General features: G+C 41.2%; 1 protein-coding gene across 2 annotated transcripts in view; it reads left to right on the forward strand.

Annotated features, from left to right (window-relative positions):
* The window catches only part of caln1 (calneuron 1), a 444,094-nt gene that overhangs the window by 34,874 nt on the left and 384,783 nt on the right, over positions 1-24,437 (forward strand). For both annotated transcript variants that reach the window (XM_059971403.1, XM_059971404.1), the window contains exon 2: positions 13,485-13,628. In XM_059971403.1, the coding sequence (XP_059827386.1) occupies positions 13,485-13,628 (144 nt within the window). The remainder of the gene's footprint in view (positions 1-13,484; positions 13,629-24,437) is intronic.

Here is a 24,437-nt window from a genome sequence, read left to right on the forward strand (position 1 = left end):
GGCACCACCTTTTGAAGATGTCCTTGATGTGACATAGAACGTAAGACTTAAGATATGTGGGAAGGCTAGTGCTCATGACGGAGCTGGCTGATCTACAACACTCTGCAGCTTTTTCCAATCCTGTGCCTTGGAGACTGCATACCAGATGGTGATGAATACTCTCCATGGTACATCTGTAGAAATTTACTGGAATCTTTGTGACATACCAAATCTCTCAAAACTTCTAATGCAGGATAGCTGCTAGTGTACCTTCTTCATGATTGCCTCAGGTTGTTGGGCCCAAAATGGATCCTGTGAGATATCAAGCCCCTGAACTTAAAGCTGCTCACCACTTCCGAAGGTGATCAGTCAATGAGGACTGGTATGTAGTCTTTCGACTTCCCCATTATTAAATCCATTATCAAGTCCTTGGTCTTACTGCTGTTGAGTGCGTAGTTACTGCTGCAACATGACTCAACCACTGATCTCTCTCACTCCTGGTCACCGTGTAAGATTCTCCAACAACAGTTGTGTAATCAGCATACTTACAGATGTCATTTTTTTTTGCTGTGCCTAACCACACTGTCGTGAGCGGAGAGAGAGTAGAGCAGTGGCCTTAATGTGTTTCCATGAGGTGAACCTCGTGTTGATTGTCAGTGAGGAGGCTGAGACTGCCAGAGCATACAGCAATTGAAGAATGAAATGCCAGTTTGTAAATATGACAGGCTGAGTTTTAGAATATACCTACTCTGCTGAGATAAGTACCAAAATATTATGTTAAGTTTTGTATGTGCTTGTTTTTATGATGATTTGGGAATTTTTTGAATAATGCCTGACAGTTAACAATCTGCTGCCAAAGAATTTTGGAAAAATCTCCAGAATACCAAACTGGGGCTGAATTGTAGGCAGCATATCCATGATGATTTTATTCATGTGGACCTTTGTTTCAAGTGTCTGCATATGAAGATGTATATTTAGTCTTTAACCAGTTCTCTGGGAATTTATCATTTCCAGATTCTCATTGGCTACATTCTGTACATTTGGATGTGTGAAAATCATCCACAGTGCATGCAACAAGGTTTAAATAAATGTCTTAATTCATTTTAGGCTGCAAGGGACCACTAAAAGAGCAGGTGATTGAATCAGATGGATTTTCAGAGGCCTCCAAGTATTTGAATTATGGACATTCCGCTTGTGGTTTTATACTTAAACAATTGTTGGCACACAAGCTTATTGTGGAAGTAAAATGACACACAAATCTTCAGCTTGGCACCCCCACCACCATTCTGCACCTGAGGTGTCCAACACACCATATTTGTCAAAACTCTACACCTGGTGTTAACCTTTGCTACATAAATGGCTTTGAGCATTTTCCAGGCAATCTTGTGGAAAATTAACTTATGGCAGACTGTGGTACATGGTGAATGAGAGTGATCCAGTCTTTTGACACCATTCTATGGGAAAAAAAATGTGTCCCAGCTTCTCCCTTATGAGTGCTGGCTCTGAGTTTGAATTTTTCTGAGACTTCGGCATCAACTAAAAAACATTTGAGGATGAAAGTGTACTTAAGAGGGCTGCTTTTGGATGCTCCGGGAATTCTGTAGATCAAAGCTGGTATCCATTCTCTTGGTCAGCCATGTGGGTTACACCACTTGCCATATTGATGAAGCTGTCACACTGAATGTTTGTTGATAGGATGCAGAATAGGTGGCTCATTCGATGACATTCATTACTCTGCCATCCAACTCAACCCCAACCATTTCCCTTCACCTCAAATTTGATCTGCCACTTCAAAGTTCAAAGTAAATTTACTATCAAAATGCACAAATATCACCATATACACCCTCTGAGATTAATTTTCTTGCAGGTGTTCCCAATAAATCCATAATAGAATCAATGGAAGACTGCACCAACCTGGCGTTCAATCAGTGTGCAAAAGACTGAAAATATAAAAAGAAAGAAATAATAATAAATAGATAAGCAATTGGACAGTCTGTTTGACCTCCATGCTTTACATTTTTGGTAACTTCACCAGAGCAGTAAGAAATGCTCATTAATTACTGGAACCATGTCCGGGTTAAAGTTTGATTGGATTTCTTCATGCTTGAGTTTATTGGATTGAAAGGTGCACCCATCTTCCCTTTTTGCCCAATTTTGACTTATCTGAGATGCACGAGGACAAGTTGGCAAAGGGGCTTCATCTGCAGAGTTCTCAGCACAGGTAACCTTTCAGAAACATAATGCATGTCAGAAGGGGCAGTCATGACCATGATAAATGTGATAGGTGGAATGTGAGGCTTTCAGACCCGGATCCATCATTTTCACTTGCGATACCAATGCGAGTTTGTCTCTGGAAAAGATCACAGATTTGATTGGGTAGTTATCATAGAATCATACAGCCTAGAAACTGGCCCTTCAGCCCATCTGATCCATGCTGACCAAGATTCCTATCTAATCTAAATCCATTTGACCATATCCCCCTGAATCTATCTTTTCCATATACCTGTCGCAAGTATTTTTAAATGTTATTAATATACCTGCCTCAACCACTTCCTCTGGCAGCTCTTTCCATCCACTGTTTTTTCACCCACTCTGGGTAGAAAAAGTTGCCTCTCAGGCTATTATGAAACCTTTTGCCCCTCATCTTAAAACATTGACCTCTAGTTCCTGATTTCCCCTACTCCATGAATGAAAGACTATTGCATTGACCACAACTATGTCCCTGAGAGTTCTGTACACCTCTATAAGATGATCCTTCATTTTCCTATGCTTCAATTAAAAATAAAGTCCTAACCTGCTCTGGACTGCTGCGTATGTAGGATGCTTAGCATTGTCAATGAACCCTCCCATCCATCTAAAAAGTTCTTTGACCCCCTTCCTACCATCTGGCAGGAGGTACTGTAGCATTAGAACAAGAACTGTTAGGGTGGTAAACAGCTTCTTCCCCAGGCTGTACGGCTACAAACTCCCTGCCCCAACATATGAATCTCATCATACAGTCTCATCACATATGATGGGCCACTAGCATTATCCTCTTTACTTTTTAACTTTTATCATGCATGCACCTTGTTAATTTATTTCTGGTAACATTACTTTGTGTTATATGTACTGTGTTGTGCACCTTGGTCTGGAGGAACGTTGTTTCATTTGGCGGTATACCACACGTGTGTAGTTTCAAAGTATGTTTGCAGCGTGCAAGCCTGAAATCACACTCCTGCAGGCAGTCATGAAACAAAGAAACACCATGGAACCCATTAAAGAAAACATCAAACAATGTGTGAAAATAGGGGGAAAAAATCCTACAAGCTGCAAAAAACGAGCAAATAACACACAGAATCTTAAACATCAAACCTCAGAGTCCACGAAGTGGTGCAGGATCTAGAGCCACAGTTCAGTTTAGCATTGTGTCGACGACTGCAGGCCTCAGCCGCAAAGCCAGTTCCGCGCTGAAGCGCCTTGATCAAGTCATACAAATAATAACAAAATAGTAACAAAAACGCATGGACCATGAACCGCAGGGTCCTACAAAAATGAGTCCACATCTGCAGATGTGTGCCGTGATAAAAGCGTTAAATATCAAACTGCAGTTCCCCACAAAATAGAGTCCCACAGCCACAAGCTGCACCGAGGCGACTGAATCTGCACCTTCCTCCAGCAGCAGTGAGAGGAAAACCAGTCAAACGCAGGCAGACAGCGCTGAACACCTGCTTCTTTTCCTCTCTCATCCTCGTTGATTTCGGTCTTGCTCGGCGCTTTAATTGGCGAGGAGTAATGGAGTCAACCATAGGTTCGCCTTCTGCCATCAGGAAAGGATGGCTGTAAGATCTGCCCAGTAGAGGCAAAAGCAGCAGGTTGCTCAGTCAGCCCAGATATATATCCTCAGAATGGAAATTGCAGGCTGCAATTCAGGAAAAGAAGCATATTTAAAAGAAGACGAAATAGAAGTGGTTTCATAAGCTGTCTGCAGGCTGAACTTGAGCCTGAACTCAGTCCAACATCCTTGTAAATCTTTTCTGAACTATTTCTATTTTAATGACATTTTCCTATAAGAGGGTGGCCAAAGCTGAACACAATATTCCAAATGTAGCCTCACCATTGTCTTATACAACTACAACATAATATGTTAACTATGTGCCCTGACTGATGAAGGCCAGCATGCCAAATACCTTCTTCACCACCCCGTCTACCTTTCAGAGAGCCATGTACATGTACTCCTAAGTTGCTCTATTCTACAACGTTTCCCAGGGTCCTACTATTCACTGTGAAAGTCCAACATTGACTTATCTAATACCTTCAACATATCCAAATTAAACTCCATATGATCAAGATCCCACTATTAATTCTAATAACCACCTTCACACCACCTAGTACAGTCACAGCCAAATCATTGACAAAGATGAGAAGTGGCAATGGACTTACTACTGTCCCCTGGGGCACACCACTAGTCATGGGCTCCCACTCTAGAAAGACAACCTTCCCCAATTACTCTCTGCTTCTCACCTTAAGGCCAATTGTGTATTCAATCAGCTAGCTCCCCCTGGAATCCATGGGACCTGATTTTCATAACAGCCTGCTACGAGGGACTTTATCAAAGACTTACTGAAGTCCATATAGACCACCCTGCCTTCAATGACCTTCGTGGTTACTACTTCAAACTATTCAATCAACTTCATGAGACATTATCTTCCATGTACACAGTCATGTTGACTGTCCGTAATCAGTCCTGTCTTTACAAATTGCTAAATATTTGCCAGGTTATTGTGTGATCTTTCCTGGAACCTAAAATAGGAGTTTTGGAAGTGAGTTGGCATTTCAGAATCTGAGTACAACCTGCAAGCAGGACTATATAGCACATTGTGAGTTACTGCTAGTGTAACTTTAGATCTACAAAATAGTCTTAGAGTTGTAAAGCATAGAAACAGCATTTCAGCCCACTATATCTGTGCTGCCTATACTACTCTTGTGTTCCTGCATTAATTCCATATCAGTCTCTGCCTTACTCATTCAGGTACCTGTCCAGACATCTTTTAAATGTTCTGACATGTTGGTCTATAGTCTCCTTTTGCACCAAGATAAGTTCACCCTCAGGGTGGAGGAACAATGCCTTATATTCCATCTGGGTAGCCATGAACCTGATGGTACAAATATCAATTTCTCCTTCTGGTTAAAAAATATTTTCTCTCCTCCCCACGCCTTCCCCATTTTGGCTTCTTACCTCTTCTCACCTGCCTATCACCCTCTCCCCCCAGGTCGCTGCCTCCTTCCCTTTTTCCTACTGTCCACTCTCCTACCAAATTCCTTCCTCTCCAGCCTTTACCTTCCTCACCCACCCAGCTTCACCTATCACCTTCTGACTATTCTTCTTCACCTTCCTTTCCAGTGCTGAAGAAGGGTTTCGGATCAAAATGTCGACTATTGATTAATTTCTGTAGATGCTGCCTGACCTGCTGAGTTCCTTCAGCATTTTGTGTGCGTTGTTTTAAATTTAGTTGCTGTTCCTGATTCCACCATTTCCTCTGGCAGTTTATTCCAGCTAACTAATACTCTGCATATGAAAACCTAATTCCTTTAAACATCGTCCCTCTCTTCTTAACCCTGTGCCCTCTGGTTTTAGTCTCTTTAGTTTTAGTTTCCCATAGGAAAGTGTAGGTATCTACTCTAGCAATGTCTCGCATAGTTTAGTCACATCATCTCTTGGCCTCCTTTGCCCCAAGGAAGACAGACTGCACCTATCCAATCTCACCATTTGACTCCAGCCCTCCAAGTTTCCTTGGTAATCTTTTTTTTGTAAAATCTCTAGTTTGATCACTTATTAATCAAGAAGCACTGGCTGAAAATTCATTCCGGTGTAGTATCACTAAGTATGCTATACTGTTGTATTAGTGCATGGTGCTATGCTCATGGCATTCATTCCATGAAGTCACTGAAATAAACCTTGAGCTAAAGTACAGAAGCTGATGTTTTGCTTTAACACAGTTGACCTGGCATGAGTTTCAAGGCTCCAACTTAGACCAAAATACCATAACACAGGAGCAGAATTAGGCCATTTTGCCATTGACTCTGCACCATCATTTGATCATTTACACTCAGTGGCTGCTATATTAGGTATACTCACTCATTAATGCAAATATTTAATCAGTCAATCATGTGGCTGTGACTCAATGCATAAAAGCATGCAGACATGGTCAAGAGTTTCAGTTGTTCAGACCAAATATCAGAATGGGGAAGAAATCTGATATGAATGATTTTAATCATGGAATGATTGTTGGTGCCAGATGGTGTGGTTTGAGTATCTCAGAAACTGCTGATTTCCTGGATTTTCACTTACAACAGTCTCTAGAGTTTACAGAGAATGGGGTGAAAAAACCTTGCTAATAAGAGAGGTCAGAGGAGAATGGCCAGACTGGTTCAAGCTTCTAAGAAGGCAACAGTAACTCAAATAACCACACATTACAACAGTGGTATGCAGAAGGGCATCTCTGATTGCACAACACTTCGAACCTCGAAGTGATTGAGCTGCAGCAGCAGAAGACCACGAGCATATACTGAGTGGCCACTTTATTAGGTACAGCAGGAAATCAGTACAGTGACCACAGAGCTTATTATCCCTCTCAATCCCATTCCCTTGCCTTCTCCCCATAACGTTTGATGCACTTGCTGATCAAGATCCTGTCAACCTCTGCTTTAAATATACCTGTAAAGGGGGTTTCTTCTTTTTTCTTTGTTACTGTGTATGTAATCAAAATGGCTTCTTTGTTTTGTTAAAAGCAGGAATGCTTCTTTGTTGCGAGAGAGTGCTGGAAGCTTGTTTGGGTTAAAATTTACTGATAACGAGAATTGTATTCCTTTGTAAACCAATTGGCATTAATGTTGTCCTTTCTTCTGAGTCTGTAAGCTATTGTTGGCGGGCTTTTGGGGAGATCGGCGTGAGGGATTGAGAGAGAGAGGACGCGATGCTGTAAGCTGGGCGAGGAGGTACTCTGAGGAGAGGAGATGAAGCTAGATGTGGTTGGTTGACCACTTCGGATGGTCCTAAGCTGCGAGTCGAGGAGTTCGGAGGGGATCGAATGGTGGCCAGAAGACTTCAGTAATTGAGCTCCAACGGTTGTGCATGAAGTGGTTTGGACTTTGATAAGTTTGGCGCCTTTTTCTTTATTTTTTTTCTTCATATATAGTGTATCATTATTAATCACTTAGTTATAGTAACCTTTACAAATTGTACTCATTTAATCGCATATGGTGTACTGTCTGTTTTTGGGCGAGGCGGGGACATCACACAGCATCCACACCAGCTGATTACCCAGTTTGGCGGGGCCGAAGGCTGCTCCCCCTAGACGAGAATGAGGTGAGCGAGCCTGAGGTGACCCAGGGGGTTACATACCCAATGACTTGGCCTCCAGACCTGTCTGTGGCAGTGACTTCCACAGATTCATCACCCTTTGGCTAAAGAAATACTTTCTCATCTCTGTTCCAAAGGGATGCCCTTGTACTCTGAGTCTGTGTCCTTTGGTCTGAAACCCTCCCAGAGGGTACAGAAGTGTTAATAATAATCTGTTATCACTCAGGTACCAAACCTACTCACTCTGAGAAAATATATTAAAAAAAAGCGCTTTTGAACTTGGGCTATTGAAAATCTGAGATCTGAACTTGAAAGATTTTGGTTAGCCCAGGGTATGGCATCCTGGAAACCTGTTATAATTGGCTGTTCATAACTCCACGTACAAATTTATTGTCGTAGGCGTACATATTTGAGGCATAAATGTCACAAAAATTAGCCACACAAACATAAATGAATATAACTTGTACATTTCATTGTTGGTGTATGATGTAGTAGGCTTCCGTTAGTCTCGATAGACCATGGATTTGCGCCTTGGAAAGTTTCCAGGGCGCAAGCCTGGGCAAGGTTTTTTTTAATTGAAGACTGGCAGTTGCCTAAGCTGCAAGTCTCCCCTCTCCATGGTACTGGTGTTGTCCAAGGGAAGGGCATTAGGACGCATACAGCTTGGCACTGGTGTCGTCGCAGAGTGTGGTTGTGCCTTGCTCAAGGACACATACGCTGCTTCAGCCAAGGCTTGAACTAGCGACCTTCAGATCACTAGACGAACGCCTTAACCGCTTGGCCACGCGCCAACACAAGGTGTATGATATACGATCACCAAATGCAGAAAAAAAAGAAGCTGGATGAGCAATGACAAGTTTCAACTAAACATTCCTGTAGATATTGACCAGGGTTGTAAATAGTTCTTCCATATTGTAGAGAAGAATAAAAAGACAGTATCCATAATTATTACAGTCTCACTCAGGACACGCTGTCTTCTTAATACCACCATCAGAGAGAAGGTGCAGGAGCTTCTCTCCCTCTGCCAGCAACTTTCTGAACAGACAATGAACCAACCAATGAGCTTCACTATTTAAACCAAATGCTTCACTATTTTTTTGCTCTCTTTTTACACTGCTTCAGATTGTACTTTATAGTATTTTTAACGTACTGTCCTGCTGCCACAAAATAAATTTCATATATCAGTGATATTAAATCTGATTCTGACTTTGAAGTTAATCAACGCAGAATTCAGATCGCATAACGAAGCAAGCTGGATTGAACAGAAAAGGCTAAAACATTTAATAATTATTTCCTGAAAGTATTCACCAGAGAAAATACCAGTGACATGTCATGCATCATAGGATGATCTGAAATTAGCTTGCTTTCACTTGCATGGATGTCTTCAGAATCAATAAATCTTCAGGGACTGACTGTCAAAGATGCTCTTGTGAGGCAAGGGAGAAGATCTGTGAAGTTCTGTCAATATATCATGGGGGAGTCAGTGGAGCTGATAATGAGGTCCTGGTGCACTAGTGCTTGGACTGTCGATCATTGAACACTGTGATCACTCTGTTCAAATTGAAACCTTTCTTGGGTGCTTCCAGCAGCTGAATTATTTCTGAAGGACTGCATTCTCAAACTCCTTTTCCTCGTGTTTCAAGTTCATTGTTCCCCTGTTGAGACATGAGTTTTTTTTTGATGTGGCAGATGCTGAAACCCTTAATGGAGAGCAGATTATGAGGGTTTATGTTGTGGTGTAATTCCTGACACTATATTTCAAGCTATTTATTGTGCATTAAGATTTTTTCCCCTTTGATTATGATAAAATGCTGAAATTGAGGGAAGTTCCTTTGGTGATTCAAAATGGTTAGTGTGGTTACCTTTACTGATTGGATATTGTCTTGGTTGGGAGAGGTTTTATGCACCATGCCAGACTTGTCTTGGCCTTGGTCACCTGAACTGTCCAACATTTTACGTGCAACCTCTCCCAGCCAATCCAACACTGAGCTCTCTCACTAGTTTGGCAGGTAGTTAATTATTAGCCCATCTCCAAATTACAATAATCTCAAATGATTAAAATGAAATGGAAACATAATTATTTTGAAATGCCCATGTCTTTTTTTTCTACACCATTGTTCACACTGATGTCGAAAACACATCTTCATGCTCTGGGCGTTCCCAGTCACGTCATGGTGATGGCTCACAATAGTTAGTTGGACATTGCAAAGGGAATGTAGATAATTCTGCAATGATTTGATCATGCCACTAAATGGAAGACTCTTTCCTTTGTTTTGTTGCATTGATCCAGTAATTCAATATCTAGTGGAAGATTGAGAACAGTTACAAAATAATGGACAAATCCACTTGGGTTATACAAGAAATTGAAGGCTGAATTGGAAATTGCACCCTGCTCAGCTCTGCTTGGATATTGTAAACAAGGCAGACTAAGAACTGAGTTCTTGGGGAAAGTTGCAAATGGTTTAAAAATGTAGTTTTCAGATCAGGAATATAATAGATTTAAGGCAATTAAGCAAACATTCCCAGCATTTTTATTGGAGTCTTCTAGAAAAGAGCAGCTGTCCAGACAACAAAGAGCAGGAGATACAAGTCATGTGTTTTAGGTATGGGGTCTGCTAGACTTTTTGCAGCATTTTGAAATCCTGCAACAATCTGGTGAGTTTATAAAGTACAAATTATTTACACAGTGATCATAGATGCAGTGAAGAGGTGCAGGCTAAAGCCACAGAAGGGACATCAAATGTTCCTTCAATGAGGGGCAGCTGGTCTGATGCAAGTGTGGTGAACTATGTGCCTGTCTGGACACGCCCCCTGCTGACTGCTCCTGTGGCTCCTCCCACAGACCCCTGTATAAAGGCGATCAAGGCCTGAGCCCGGCCTCTCAGTCTCCAGGATGTAGTATGGTGGTCAACCACTGCTGGTTCCTTCTTCCAGTCAATAAAAGCCGATATCTCACCTTCACGTCTCAGAGTGAGTTATTGATGGTGCATCAGCAAGTTACCTGAATGAAGGGTAAAGTTTGGGTACTTTGAAAAGCTCTGACTGTGAGATCACAATGCTTCCTATATCCCATTCATTGTTCCAGCTTCCACTGTTCATACTAGGATTCATACGTGTTAGGGAATTATAAATTCAAGTGAGTGCTTTCTTCCTCCTCTTCAAATTAAATAAGAACCCCATCTATCATGAGAGGATAAACTTGACTTAAGCTGCAGTTTGGCATACCTAAGACTGCTATATGACAGGGTCAATGATAGAGAGTTGGCTCAGGACAACAAACAAAAGACTTCTTAGAATTTTTTTTTGTTGGTTACCCTCTTGAGTCAGGAGTTCTCTGAGAACCAGTAATCCAATCCATCTACTGCAGGGATTCCCAACCTTTTTTAAGCCATAGACCCTTACCATTAACTGAGGCAAGAGGCCAGTGGACCCTAGGTTAGGAATCCCTGATCTGCTGAATCTACATTATGGAGTTTCCAGTAGTTGGGAAACGTGTATAGAATAAAAGATGGACTCTACTTGTCACATGCAATTCCTCCAACCCAGTCTATTACATTTGGATGTGGTCTCCTCAATATAAGTGAGATCAATTACAGATTAGGCTCTGTCTGCAATGATGACCTGGAGGTTCCAGTTACAAATGACTTCACCTGCCCTTCCCATCCCAACATCGACATCTCTGTCTTCAACTTTCTCCATGGCTATTGTGATGTCAAATGAAAACTAGAAGAACAGCTCTTTTTCTATTTGGGTCATCTACAGCCATTGATGTTGAGTTGAATTTTCCAGTTTCAGGTAACCCACACCTGTTGAGTTCTATCTCTTCTCCCACCGGTCCACCTGGTTCTCTTTCCTTTTGATCACCTTTTGAGTTAATTTCCCTTCCTCTTCCTGGCTCCATTTATCTGTTATTTCCATCCTCACCTGCTTCCATCCATCAGGAGCCAACTTCTATCCTAACACCTCCCCCTACACCCCCCCCACACACATACCAATATAATGGCCTTCGTTCCTCCTTCCCCTTGACATAGGGCTTCCATCAGAAACACTGACACATTCCTTTTGCTTTCACAGATGCTGCTTGACCTGCTGAGTTCTCCCATCAGTTTTTTTTTCTTCGCGTTACCCAAAGCACTAAAAAAAATTCCATCCCAAAAACTGGTGGGTGATAATGCAGCATTCAATCAAATCCAACCTGTGTGTACAATATTTCCTTGTGAAGGAATATGTTAGTTAAGGGCGATGCTTTGTTTTCTGGATATTGCCAGGCAACACACAGTTTACAGCAACAATCAGTTGATGGAAACTACAACTGCAAGCTAGCTGTTTTTTCTCCTCTTTAGCCCTGAGACTAATCTCAGTGTTTTCACTGAGATCACACGAGCAGATATTGCTACTGGGGTTTACAGATGCTACCTTTGTTTCTGTAGCTATTGCCTGCATTCGTCATTTCAAGATTCAAGATTGTTCATTGTCATTCTCCAGTGCACAAGTGCAAAGGAGAATGAAATGATTGTTACTCCAGATCCGATGCAGCATAAAAAAACACAATGAGCATGAAAACACAATTGATATAAATGTACTAGCAATCCTATATAAAAACACTTTACAAGTAACTGTAAAATGGCAGTACATGGGGAGGATGGGTTGTGGAGAGGAGTGCCTGATGTGGATGTTGGGGTGGTTTAATGAGTGGCAGTCAATGTTCCATTTAATTTGTAATGACCAGTGTGTGCAAAAATCTTGTGCTGTTCAGTTTTTTGCCCAGTGACAACAACGAGTGCAAAGAATAATTTCTTCAGTAAGAACAGTATTAATAAGTCAGTTCTGAAATCTGTAGGTAATTCATCTCAAACCCCAAGTTGTCAGCACCGTTCACATCAGAAACCGGAAAAGGAAATGTGATTGTGCACGATTGCAAAATATACTTAACATGCCAACGAGGTAGAAGGTGACAAATTTTTGTGTGCAGTTCAAATTCCTTTGTGTGCTAGTAGCAAAAGATGTGGAGCATTGGTGGTGGTGTTGATCAGCCTGACAGCTTGGGGGATGTAACTGTTTTTGATTGTCGTGGTCCTAGTGTGAATGCTGCGTAAGCTCTTCCCTGATGCGAGTGGGACAAACAGTCCATAAGCAGGGTGGGTGGGGTCCGTCATGATCTTGCTGGCCTTTCCCCACCAGCTATCTGTATATGTGTCCTGGATGGCGGGTAGGCAGGTGCTGGTGACCCTTTGGTTGGTTTTACTGATAGGGATGAAGACACAGGGGCTGTACTATTTTTCAGTTTATTTTTTTGTCAGGACTGACATCAATTTTATTTAACGAAGCCATAAGTTATTTTAATGGGGGTTTCATAGGAGAATATTGTTTGTTCTGTGTGGTAATGAAGTTGTAAAGCTGTCTGTTGAAGTCTGTTTATGATTTTGCTGTTAAAGTGCACTTTCCATATTCTGTTGGATCAGCAATATGGTAAGCAGAACATGGGATTGCTTTAGCATTGTTATGCATTCAGGGGATCTGCAAGTGCTGCCAACATGGGTATTTATTGCCTTTCATATTTTCTCCCGAACTAAAGGGATTGTTAAGAGTCAACTACATTGGTGGGTCTGGAATCACGTTCAGACTAAACTAAGGATGACAGGTTACCTTCCTGAAGAACTAAATGAACTAGATGTAATTTACCGCACCCAGTTGTTTCACGGAGTCTAACAGGCTTATTTAATTAAATTCTGTTTATTTAATTAATTTCCCCAGCTGCATAGTGGGATTTAAACAGATTTCTGGACGAGAGGTCCAACATTCTATCTGTCAGTGCAGTAACTTACTCCCAATGGTAACATACCCCGCCAAGTACTTCTCCGCGTAGTGAATAATCTGGTCATGAGCACACTGTTGTTTCTGGTGTTTTTCCTGTAAATTTCCTTGTTTTCCACATTACATTTAGTACTTTTTGTAAGTACTCGGTAGCCCCAGTGCAGGAGTTCCCAACCCTCTTTATGCAATAGACCAATATCATTAAGCAAGAGGATGTGGACACCAGATTGGGAACCCCTGGTGTCCACGAGACCCAAGGCAGCCTGTGGATATTGAGGAACTATCATAAATGTAAGTTTGTTCTTCATTTTGTTAGCTTGGCGCTTATATTTTTCTTTGCATACTCCAACAGAAATAAGAGAAGCTTTTCGAGTTTTGGATCGAGACGGCAACGGGTTCATTTCAAAGCAAGAGTTGGGCATGGCCATGAGATCCCTGGGCTATATGCCCAGTGAGGTGGAACTTGCAATCATCATGCAGAGGCTGGATATGGATGGTAAGAGCATACTTACACAATGCTTTTCTGAATGTGAGTTTGTATTTGTGAGGGATGGAGTAAAGGATTTTTAAAACATTTCAATACTTAATTATTTAATTGCATCTTACTGAAAAGTTAAAGGACAGTTTTCTCCACTATTACAATGGAAAAACTGGGATTGTTCTCCTCAGAGCAGAAAATAAGAGAAGTGTTTCAAATCATGAAGAATTTCAGTGGAATGCAGTTTTCAATCCCCTGCACAGATTTAAAATTTAAATGGCTGGGAAAGACTCGGGGGCAATGTTCATTTTTTTAAAAAAAAAATTATTGTTTAGTTTAGATTCAGAAGGTACATCCTGGCAGATTGGTGGACACGGATTCACCAGTAGGCTTCCAATGGAATTCTATTCAAGTGAAGAATTGCGGGGAAGTGGGGGGAGGGTGTCCAGAATAGCGATGCTTCTTGAAGGTGGCATCGACTGCTACCATTGGGGAGGAGGTGTAAGTGCCTGAAGGCCCACACTCATTGTTTTAGAAACAGCCTCTTCCCCTCTGTAGTCAGATTTGTGATCAGCCCATGAACCCACCACTACTACCTCACTATTCCTCTTTCACACTCCTTTATTTCTTGTAACCTAGCAAATTTTAGGTCTTGCACTGTATTGCTGTACTGTGTTGGCACGTGGCCTAGTGGATGAGGCATCGGTCTAGTGATCTGAAGGTCACTGGTTTGAGCCTCAGCTGAGGCAGCGTGTTGTGTCTTTGAGCAAGGCACTTAACAACACATTGCTCTGTGACGACACCGGTGCCAAGTATGGGTCCTAGTGCCCTTCCCTTGGATAACATCAGTAGTGTGGAGAGGGGAGACTTGCAGCATGGGCAACCATACAATCCTGCCCAGGACTGCGCCCTGGAAACCTTCCAAGGCACAAATCCATAGTCTCATGAGACTAATGGATGCCTATATACTGTACTGCTGTTACAAAACAATAAATTTCACCACATATGTCAGCGACAATAAACCTCTTTCTGTTTCTGATAACTTTAATGATTTTCTGTGCAAACTTGAATATTTTATATCTTTGTATTAGTCCATTATAGTCCTTGCATTAGTTATTTCTTGTGCTGTATGATGGTTATAGCTGGTTTTGTGACAGTACCCTGGCATTAAAGGGAATTTATGACAGTTTAGTCTACAGGGGTTTTCATTTGGAAACTTGTGAAAATATGGAGTAAAATCATGAGGGGTTCAACAGCCATGAGCAGAGAGGAGCATAGGTGGCTAACTACATGAAGAGTTGGATGCACAGACATTGCAAGTTATATGGACGTTGCTAACCACCACTTGTAGCTTTGAAGTGGGTGGCCAAGAGGATGCAGGCTCATTGTTCCTGAAGCGCCTGTTACTGCGCCATACCTGTCAATAAAATTAAATAAGTAAATCATCTGTAACACTGAATGACCATTCTGCTTAATGTCCTGATTGTGTCTGCCCTGGTTTAATACCACAAGGTTCACAATGGTACGAAAGTAATGCTTGAGTAATTTCTGGGTACTCTACTCTTCTGGTGATGAGGAGATTGCAGTATACTGTATCAGCGCCCAGGGTCTTACTGATGACCGCTCTTCACAAAGTGCTGTCGCTTTCGCTTTGATCAATGGATACTGGAGAGAGAGGTAAAGATGGTGGCCAGATGCGGGATAGACATGCTTGTGTTCTCAGAGGATGCCCGACAGCATCCAGGACAAAATGCCAGGGGACAAATTGCCTCGGGAGTCCAGTGAAATTGTAACACAGATGCAGTGCGGTGGAGGAACTCGGGAGGTCAGACTGCTTCTCTGGAGAGGAATAAGCAGTTGACATCTCGGGCTGAGATGCTTTTAAGTGAAATAGTAACATTTATTGTAGTTGGTAAAGGAAACAGCAGTGAGACAATATTGGGGTAATGCAACCCTGACACGAAATAACCCACAGACTAAAGCCCATCCTTAGGGCCAATACAGTGTCGTTATATTAAAGGGTCTAATTAAGGGCTTTTCTTTGAAGTCAGAAATAAATTTATTCAAGTGTTCCACAACTTTTGGCAATGAATTATTTATTGCCAATGGTGTCTAATTCTTGGTTGCATTTTATTTCATTACCTGAATTTGCCTAAACAAATAATTTGGTTTTGAGATTTATAGCAAGATGGACACTTCCTGAGCAAAGCATTAAAGGCTTGTAAAACAGAATTCATTTCGAAGTATTATGTTGATCCAGATGATGACAAAAAAGAGATTTATTTTAGGAAGGATCCTTGTTAAAGAAATAACTTGGCCAAATTTCTATTTGATTGTATTATCCACATGAAATAGGATTCGAGAATCTGTGAAGGAAATGGAGACTGAGATTTCAAATATTTATCATTTTGTGTATTAAAGTAATTTGTTATATTACAAAAATCTGACAAATATGGGATAAGTAATTTGATACAGTGCCCTGGTGCTCTATGTGTAACTGCTTTATCATAATTATTTATGTTCCTTGCAGGCAAACTTATTCGATCCCAGTATTTGAAGAATATAGCGTTGCAAAAAATGTAATATACTTAGAAATATAATTGTGTTATATACCCGTAATTATGTGAACAGGAGCAACACATGTAGAATGTGGGGTGCAATTGGCTGGGTTTCGAGTTGATGAGATTGTACATGGAGCAAATTTGCTGATTCTGCATCTGACTCTTCTGACTTTTAATACGCTTCTGCATAAAAATACAGGCACCTAATTGGTATACTGTCTTGATTCAGATTGTATGGTTATGACCTCTTTGACACTTGCTACTTCTCACATCAGGGATATGCTGTCTATTAAGTCCCTCCAGAAGAGAAAGGCTATTAAAATCAGTGGGAAGTGAGGTCTGGTCTTTCAGAAAATGATTACTCAAAGCTCTTTTCTTTGATTGCTGCAATGGGAATGCAGGGAATGTGAATTACCGAGGCTGTGTGCTCAAGCCCATTCTTGCCTGCTCAGATCCAAACACCAGTATCTGGAAATGCCTGGAGACAACTGCTTTAACAGGCTTTAACATCACTGGAGAACAGTGATCAAGATGCATTATGTGGTGGAAAATGAATTGCAGTTCACCTGGACTATTGTGCAAATGTATCGAGCAATTCACTGTGAATGTTCAAATATCTTTATTGGTTTCTTCATGAAACAAGGCAACAAAAGAGGGTTCCAATTCCTTCATGTTTCAAAAATATCCAGAATACTGAACAACGTTGAGGGTACAATGTTGTCGTATGATAAATTGCATAACTAGGAGATTTTAACCATTAATATGCTGTTTTTTTTAATCAATATAAACTTTATTCATAAAGTGGTACATTTCTTCCATATTTGAGGGCTTCTTCATTTAATCTGGCCCAACTATGTCCACTAGGGGAAGGACTCTATACTGAGGCTCCTCCTCCATTGAGCTCTTGCTGTGACTACACTGAATAACACTGCGTTCCTCACCGTTTATTCCTGCACCCTGGAACGTGCCAGTTGCCAGCATTCCTATGTTGATGTCATGATGTGCTAGCAGCCCAAAATTGGCTAGATAGGTTTAAATGGTCTGTTGCTTAGGACATTATTCCCACTGCCTCATAATGGTTCTTTTGATAACCTTTTAGCTCATGGTGATCTAACAGTACACATTGCAGGGATGAATGGAAGTGTGGTAGGGTCTGGGGAGCTAACATGGTCATTACTGAGTAAGATAGTGGCTCATTGAAGAGCCCAGCGAATGGCCAGATGGATCACTATGCAACCCAACCGCTTCCCCCAATTCTCCCATCAGAGCCTCAAACAAAACACAAGGAAGATGTTCAGTGCTGAGAAGTATTATCTTCCTCTTCCAATCTGATAACTATCTCCATTGCCTTCCGCAGTTGAGTGCTGTAGATTTCAGGCTCTCCCTGTCTATGTGCTGCTGGAAGCTGCTAAGAAAGCCTCAGATCTGTGCTATTTGTTAAAAAAAATTTGACAGTAGCCCACTTTGTATGAATATTCAGCAATGAGAAAGCTCATGCAACTTCATGCTTTGTATTTGCCACATTTACTGGTTGGCATGGAAACAAAACAGATTGTTGGCACATTTACAAAGGTCACTAGTTGACAAAGTGTACCACAGTCTACCTCTTTGATGTTCTGAGTAAACAGTGGAGAGGAATAAAGAAGCTTTGTAAAGCAAAGTATTAAAATGGAGTGCCATATTTGCATAGCTTACCATGGCAACTTTTAACAGACCAAAAGGCTTTGGTCATTTTCTAGGCATGAGAAGGTCTTCAGATGCTGTAAATCCAGAGAGCAATGAACACAAAATGCTGGAGGAACTCAGCAGCTCAGGTTATATCTACGGAAATGAATAAACAGTCAATGTTTCTGGCTGAGACCTTTCTTCAGCACATCTCCGTACAGGTTCAGGTAATGGGCCACATGAACCTACTTTATCCCTTTCATCTGTTGGGTTCTTTCAGACGTCTTTGCATGGGTTTCTGTCCCAAAGAGTCTCATCCTTTGCCACAATCATCCAACAGGAGAAAAAACATAACAAAGAGTAAATTATGCACTTCAGTCCCAGCCATTTGCTTTCCCATTCCAACGCATTCCTTTAGATATCTTTATCACCACTGTCAGCCTTCTTATCATCTTAAATCCCATTCTAATCTTTATCTCCTCTTAAAATTGCAAATACTAAAATACTGGGATCTTCATCAAAGTATTTCAAAGAAGTGACCTCCTGAGCTCAGCTGTTGCTGGCAGTATGTTTGAGCTGTTGCTGAGCTGGGGTGTATCATTAATCTATTGTACCAGAGGAAGATCAAACAAATAGAAGCACAGGTCAAATTATTAACTCCTGATACATGGACCCAGAACACTCTGGAATCAGGTTTATTCATCCATGCCATTTATTAAATAATGTAACTGCTAACTTCATTCAATTCTCACACTGACCTGACTTTCAAATGATGTAAGCATACAAAACTAGTTTTTAAGGTCTAATTAATATAGTAGCAATTATTCATGCCTACTTCAAAAGGAAAATTCCACCCATCCAGCTCACAAATTCATCATCATCATTATGTGCCATGTCGTGTGAAGTGGACAATCATGGTCTCATGACCATGATAGCACTTAGCAAATTTTTCTACCGATGTGGTTTGCCAGAGCCGCCTTCTGGGCAGTGTCTTTACAAGATGGGTGACCCCAGCCACTATCAGCACTCTTCAAAGATTGTCTCCCCGGCGTCAGTGGTCGCATAACCAGGATGAGCATCAGCTGCTCATGTGACCATCCGCCACCCGATCACATGGCTTCATGTGACCTGGCTTGGAGGGCTATGCAGGTGCTATACCTTTTACTCAAGGGTGACCCGTGGGCTAGCGGAGGGAAGGAACACCTTACACCTCATTTGGTAGAAATATACCTCCACTCGCCACCCATATATAACAGTTAAATGGCCCTAAATAAAATGGCTTCACTTAAACAGATCAGTATTTTAAGAGTCAGATTCCAAAGTGGAATTTTAATAGATGATATATTAGTTTAATTTTTTGCAAAGGTCAAACTGTCCTATGTGAAAAAGCTAAAATTCAATAAGCATATTTTGCCTCTTATCCAAAGCAGCATGTTGGCTATCAAACTGCAAGAACTGGATGTTAAAACTACTTTGGTATACTATGTAACTGTTAACAATTACTAATAGTTCACAATGTTTTTGCTAATAAAAGATAATGCTGATCCAGTATAAATATATTAAAGTTTATGGTGCTGATTATTCCCTCCTGTGGCATGTGGTGAAAGAGAAGCAGTATGTTCACTGTATGCTGACTTTAATTGATACACATATTTCAGACACTAATATGGTCAAGGAACTGCCCTAACTTAAACATAGTCCATATCAAAAGTTCAAAGTAAATTGATGTATACATTTTGCAACCTTGAGATTCTTCACCATACTGACAGCCACAAAACAAAGAAACCCCAAAATAATGCATTTTTAAAAAAACCATCAAACACTCAGTGAGGAGAGGGAAAGAGGGAGAGTGAGTGAGAGAGAGACCACAAAACAATAAAAGTTTGCAAATAACATTCAGAATTGAAGTTTTATGACAGACAAGAGACCAGGTATCACTGCAACTGGAGCAGGCCACAGCCTTAGTTCATCGGAGAGCTTAATACAGATAAAATGGACACAGATACCAACATATAACCATATAACAATTACAGCATGAAAGGGCCATCTCGGCCCTACTAGTCTGTGCCAAATGCTTGCTCTCACCTAGTCCCACCAACCTGCACTCAGCTAATAACCCTCCATTCCTTTCCTGTCCATATATCAATCCAATTTTACTTTAAATGACGATCTCGAACCTGCCTCTACCACTTCTACTGGAAGCTCGTTCCACACAGCTGTCACTCTGAGTAAAGAACTTCCCCCTCACGTTACCCCTAAACTTCTGCCCCCTAACTCCCAATTCATGTCCTCTTGTTTGAATCTCCCCTACTCTCAATGGAAAAAGCCTATCCACGTCAACTCTATCACCCTCATAATTTTAAATACCTCTCAAGTCCCCCCTCAACCTTCTATGCTCCAAAGAATAAAGACCTAACTTGTTCAACCTTTCCATGTAACTTAGGTGCTGAAACCCAGGTAACATTCTAGTAAATCTTTTCTGTACTCTCTCTATTTTGTTGACATCTTTCCTATAATTCGGTGACCAGAACTCTATACAATACTCCAAATTTGGCCTTACAGAGGCCAATAACAGAGTTGCAAATCTGAGGAGTCTGCCAAAGAGGTCTCTGAGAACAGTCACAAAAGCTTCACCCTAGAGAAACGTGAATAACCTTGTTTCCTATACAACACCCACATCAACTTCTCAGCAAAGAATTTTGTTTCAGGAATGATGAAAGGATAGTGATATTCTCTAGGCAGGGATTATATAGGACTTGCCAGGAATCTTGAGGGGAGATGCATTTTTAAACATCACTTGCCTTTTGTTTTTTCAGATAGTAATGGTATTAGATTTGGGAAAACCTATGGAAGAAATCTTGGTGCACTTCATTTTGTAGTTAGTGCAGTGTGGAGCAAAATTTCTACTTCTGTAGTTTGGCTGAAATCATGGGTATTCTTTGCTAATTTGCTTAACACCTTGAACCTCAACACAAAATCAAAAACATCATGATTAATTGGCTTTGAAAAACAAATATATAGAAAAACAAATATGCACTTTTTCTGCAGTTTGTGGGCAAAGCAATTTGTGATGAAGAAATAATCATCTTAAATTGTTAAATTTCTGTGGTCAGAGCACTTTTAAAAAGCACAATGAAAATAAAGATTTTTTCATTTCCATGCAGAAGCTTTGCAGCCATCTACTCTAACAAAGCCTACAGAGTTTTTTTTTAATATACCAGGTTAAAATCCTCTTTTATTTAAATGTCTCAAAACAAAACTTTGGTAACCATGGTCTGCAAGCATTCATCTATAGGGCTCAGCAGTACTTTGAAATGTCACAGTTTTTGAAGGGTAGTGGATATTTATGTACAATGCTTTGTTGAGGTATGTGCCTCCCTTTATGTTGAAAAGTTGGGTTATATAGAACATAGATGCCAAATAGACCAATGGCATTCCATTGCTAATGCTGCACTTGAATGTTGTCTAAGAAATATCTTAGCACATTACTTCTAGCAGGTAATTGAAAGTTCCAATATTTTGAAAACAACCAGAGCTTTAAGACCAAGTTGCTGCTCACCTGGGTAGCCCCAACCGCTGTGACTGCTCTCCCTTTCTGCAGGTGGTTTACAGGGGACTGACCCGTCCTGTTTTGAAGATCTTGGTCACTTCAAAGAGTGTTAGCTGACCAGCTTTGGAGAAAGTATCTAAAGACCAACTCTAACTGGTCCCACTTGGTGGTGCAATAATATCAGCGCCGGACTCCGGAGTGAAGGTTCCAGAGTTCAAATCCAAGTTGAGTTGAGCATCGAGCTAGCAACTCGGCCTCGTAAAAATAAGAATAGCTTGCTAAGGAAACACCGTCAAAAGATGGTGCCCCGATGACTCCACTGCTGAGTTAAGGGCTATTCTTCTTCAACTCTAACTGAGTGCATGCCTGTTCACATCATTGCAATCTTTCTGGACAATTTTTATGTAGAGGGGAATGAAAAAGCAGGCGTGTCTTATTCAGCTCTACTTCAGAGGATGAAGCAACATAAATTGGATGGATAATGCTGTGCTGAGCTGGTAGAGCTGAAGGTGCCATACTTTGCAAGTAACATTGAAGATGTGCTCTTTAACATGAACATGAAAGGCTATTTGGGGAAAGATAGGTTGTGTCGATTGAGGGAAGCTTCCTCCAACTTCCTGGTCAATATTTGCCTCTCACTCAGAGAACGCATACTCAATGGGCACTTTGTTAAGTACACCTGTACAGATGATCATTACTGTCACTCTCTAATTAGCACATCATGTCATAGCAACTCAATGCATAAAAGTATGCAGCCATGTCCAAGTGGTTCAGCTGTTGTTCAGAGCAAACATCAGATTGGGGAAGAAATATGATCCGTGTCTTTGACCAGGAGCAGCAAATCTGCAGACATTTCAAGAATCTTAATGATAACAGGAGCATTGTAATATAGATTGTGATGGTGAGGAAGGGGGCAGAAAGCGAAGAAAATTTGAAATGTGCTCTGGAGAACTTCCTTGACCAGTATATTTTTGACCAAGCTAAGATGCAGACATTGTTAGATTTGGTTCTGGGGAATGATGGATGCCAAATTGAATCAGTGGTCGTGGGGAATACATAGGGATCAATAATCATGATGACAAGAGGTTTGGAATTGCTACAGAACAGGAAGCTGGCCATTCTGAAGTAAGAAGAGTTAAAAAAATTCAGTTTTGATGGAGTAGAAACAGAAGAAGCCGTGGTGGGCTATTTAAGGAGAGCTCATAGAAGGTGTAAAAAAATGACGAGTGACTATGAGAAAAGACAGGCAATCAATGATAACATAGAATCCATCAGCATTAAAGCAGGCAGTAAAAGAAGTAGTGGTGCCGATCAGGGATTAGAAAGATCAATTCACAGAGGCTGAGGTATAGCCAAACTACTGACTGTGACTTTAATAAGGATATCAATGCAGCTAGAGTTTCAGCAAAGGAGGAAATAAAATCAGAATCATGTTTATTATCACTGGCATGTGTTGTGAAATTTATTAACTTAGCAGCAGCAGTTCAATGCAATACATAACACAGAAGAAGGAAAAAAATAAATAAATTACAGTGTACCTATAATGAATAGATTAAAAATCGTGAAAAAAACAGAAATATATTAAAAAAGTGAGGTAATGTTCATGGGATCAATGTCCATTTAGGAATCGGATGGCAGAAGCTGTTCCTGAATCGCTGAGTGTGTGCCTTCAGGCTTCTGTACCTCCCACCTGATGGTAACAGTGAGAAAAGGACATGCCCTGGGTGCTGGAGGTCCTTAATAATGGATGCTGCCTTTCTGAGACACCGCTCCTTGAAGATGTCCTGGGTACTTTGTAGGCTAGTACACAAGATGGAGCTGACTAAATTTACAACCCTTTGCAGCTTCTTTCGGTCTTGTGAATAGCCCACACATACCAGACAGTGATGCAGCCTGTCAGAATGTTCTCCATGGTACATCTTTAGAAGTTTTTGAGTGTATTTGTTGACATACCAAATTTCTTCAAACTCTTAATGAAGTATAGACGCTGTCTTGCCCTCTTTGTAGCTGCATCGATATATTGGGACCAAGTTAGGTCCTCAGAGATCTTGACACCCAGAAACCTGAAACTGCTCACTCTCTCCACTTCTGATCTCTCTATGAGGATTGGTATGTGTTCCTTTGTCTTACCCTTCCTGAAGTCAAAAATCAGCTCTTTCATCTTACTGACATTGAGTGCAAGATTGTTGCTGCAGCACCACTCCATTAGTTGGCATACCTCACTCCTATACACCCTCTCATCTCCATCTGAGATCCTACCAACAATGGTTGTATCATCAGCAAATTTATAGATGGTATTTGAGCTATGCCTGGCCACACAGTCATGTGTATATGGAGAGTAGAGCAGTGGGCTAAGCACACACCCCTGAGGTGAACCGGTGTTGATTGTCAGTGAGGAGGAGATATTATCACCAATCTACAGAGACTGTGGTCTTCTGGTTAGGAAGTCAAGGATCCAATTGCAGAGGGAGGTACAGAGGCCCAGGTTCTGCAACTTCTCAATCAGGATTGCTGGAATGATGGTGTTAAATGCTGAGCTATAGTTGATGAACAGCATTCTGACGTAGGTGTTTGCATTGTTCAGATGGTCTAGTGGAAAAGTAATGAATGTTTAAAAGCTCTGCACTCAGTGGCCACTTTATTAGGTACTCCTGTAGCTAGTAAAGTGGGCACCGACTGTCTTGTGCTGCTTTAGCCCATCCATTCCAAGGTTCGATGTGTTGGGCATTCAGAGGTGCTCTTCTGCGCCCAACTGTTGTAACATGTGTTTCTTTGAGTTACTGTTGCCTTCCCATCAGTCTGAAACAGTCTGGCTGTTCTCCTCAGACTTCTCTCATCAACAAAGCCTTTTCACCCATAGGACTGCTGGCCTCTGGACGTTTTGTTTCTCACACCATTCTCTGCAAAGCCAAAACATGTGAAAGTCCCAGGAGATCAGCAGTTTCTGAGATGCTGAAAACACCCCACCTGCCATCAATAATCATTCCGTGGTCAAAGTCACTTCGATCACATTTCTTTTTAATTTATTCACTTACAGGATGTGGGGATTAC

This window comes from Hypanus sabinus, chromosome 6, assembly GCF_030144855.1.
Source record: "Hypanus sabinus isolate sHypSab1 chromosome 6, sHypSab1.hap1, whole genome shotgun sequence".
In the NCBI taxonomy this organism is placed as follows: domain Eukaryota; kingdom Metazoa; phylum Chordata; class Chondrichthyes; order Myliobatiformes; family Dasyatidae; genus Hypanus; species Hypanus sabinus.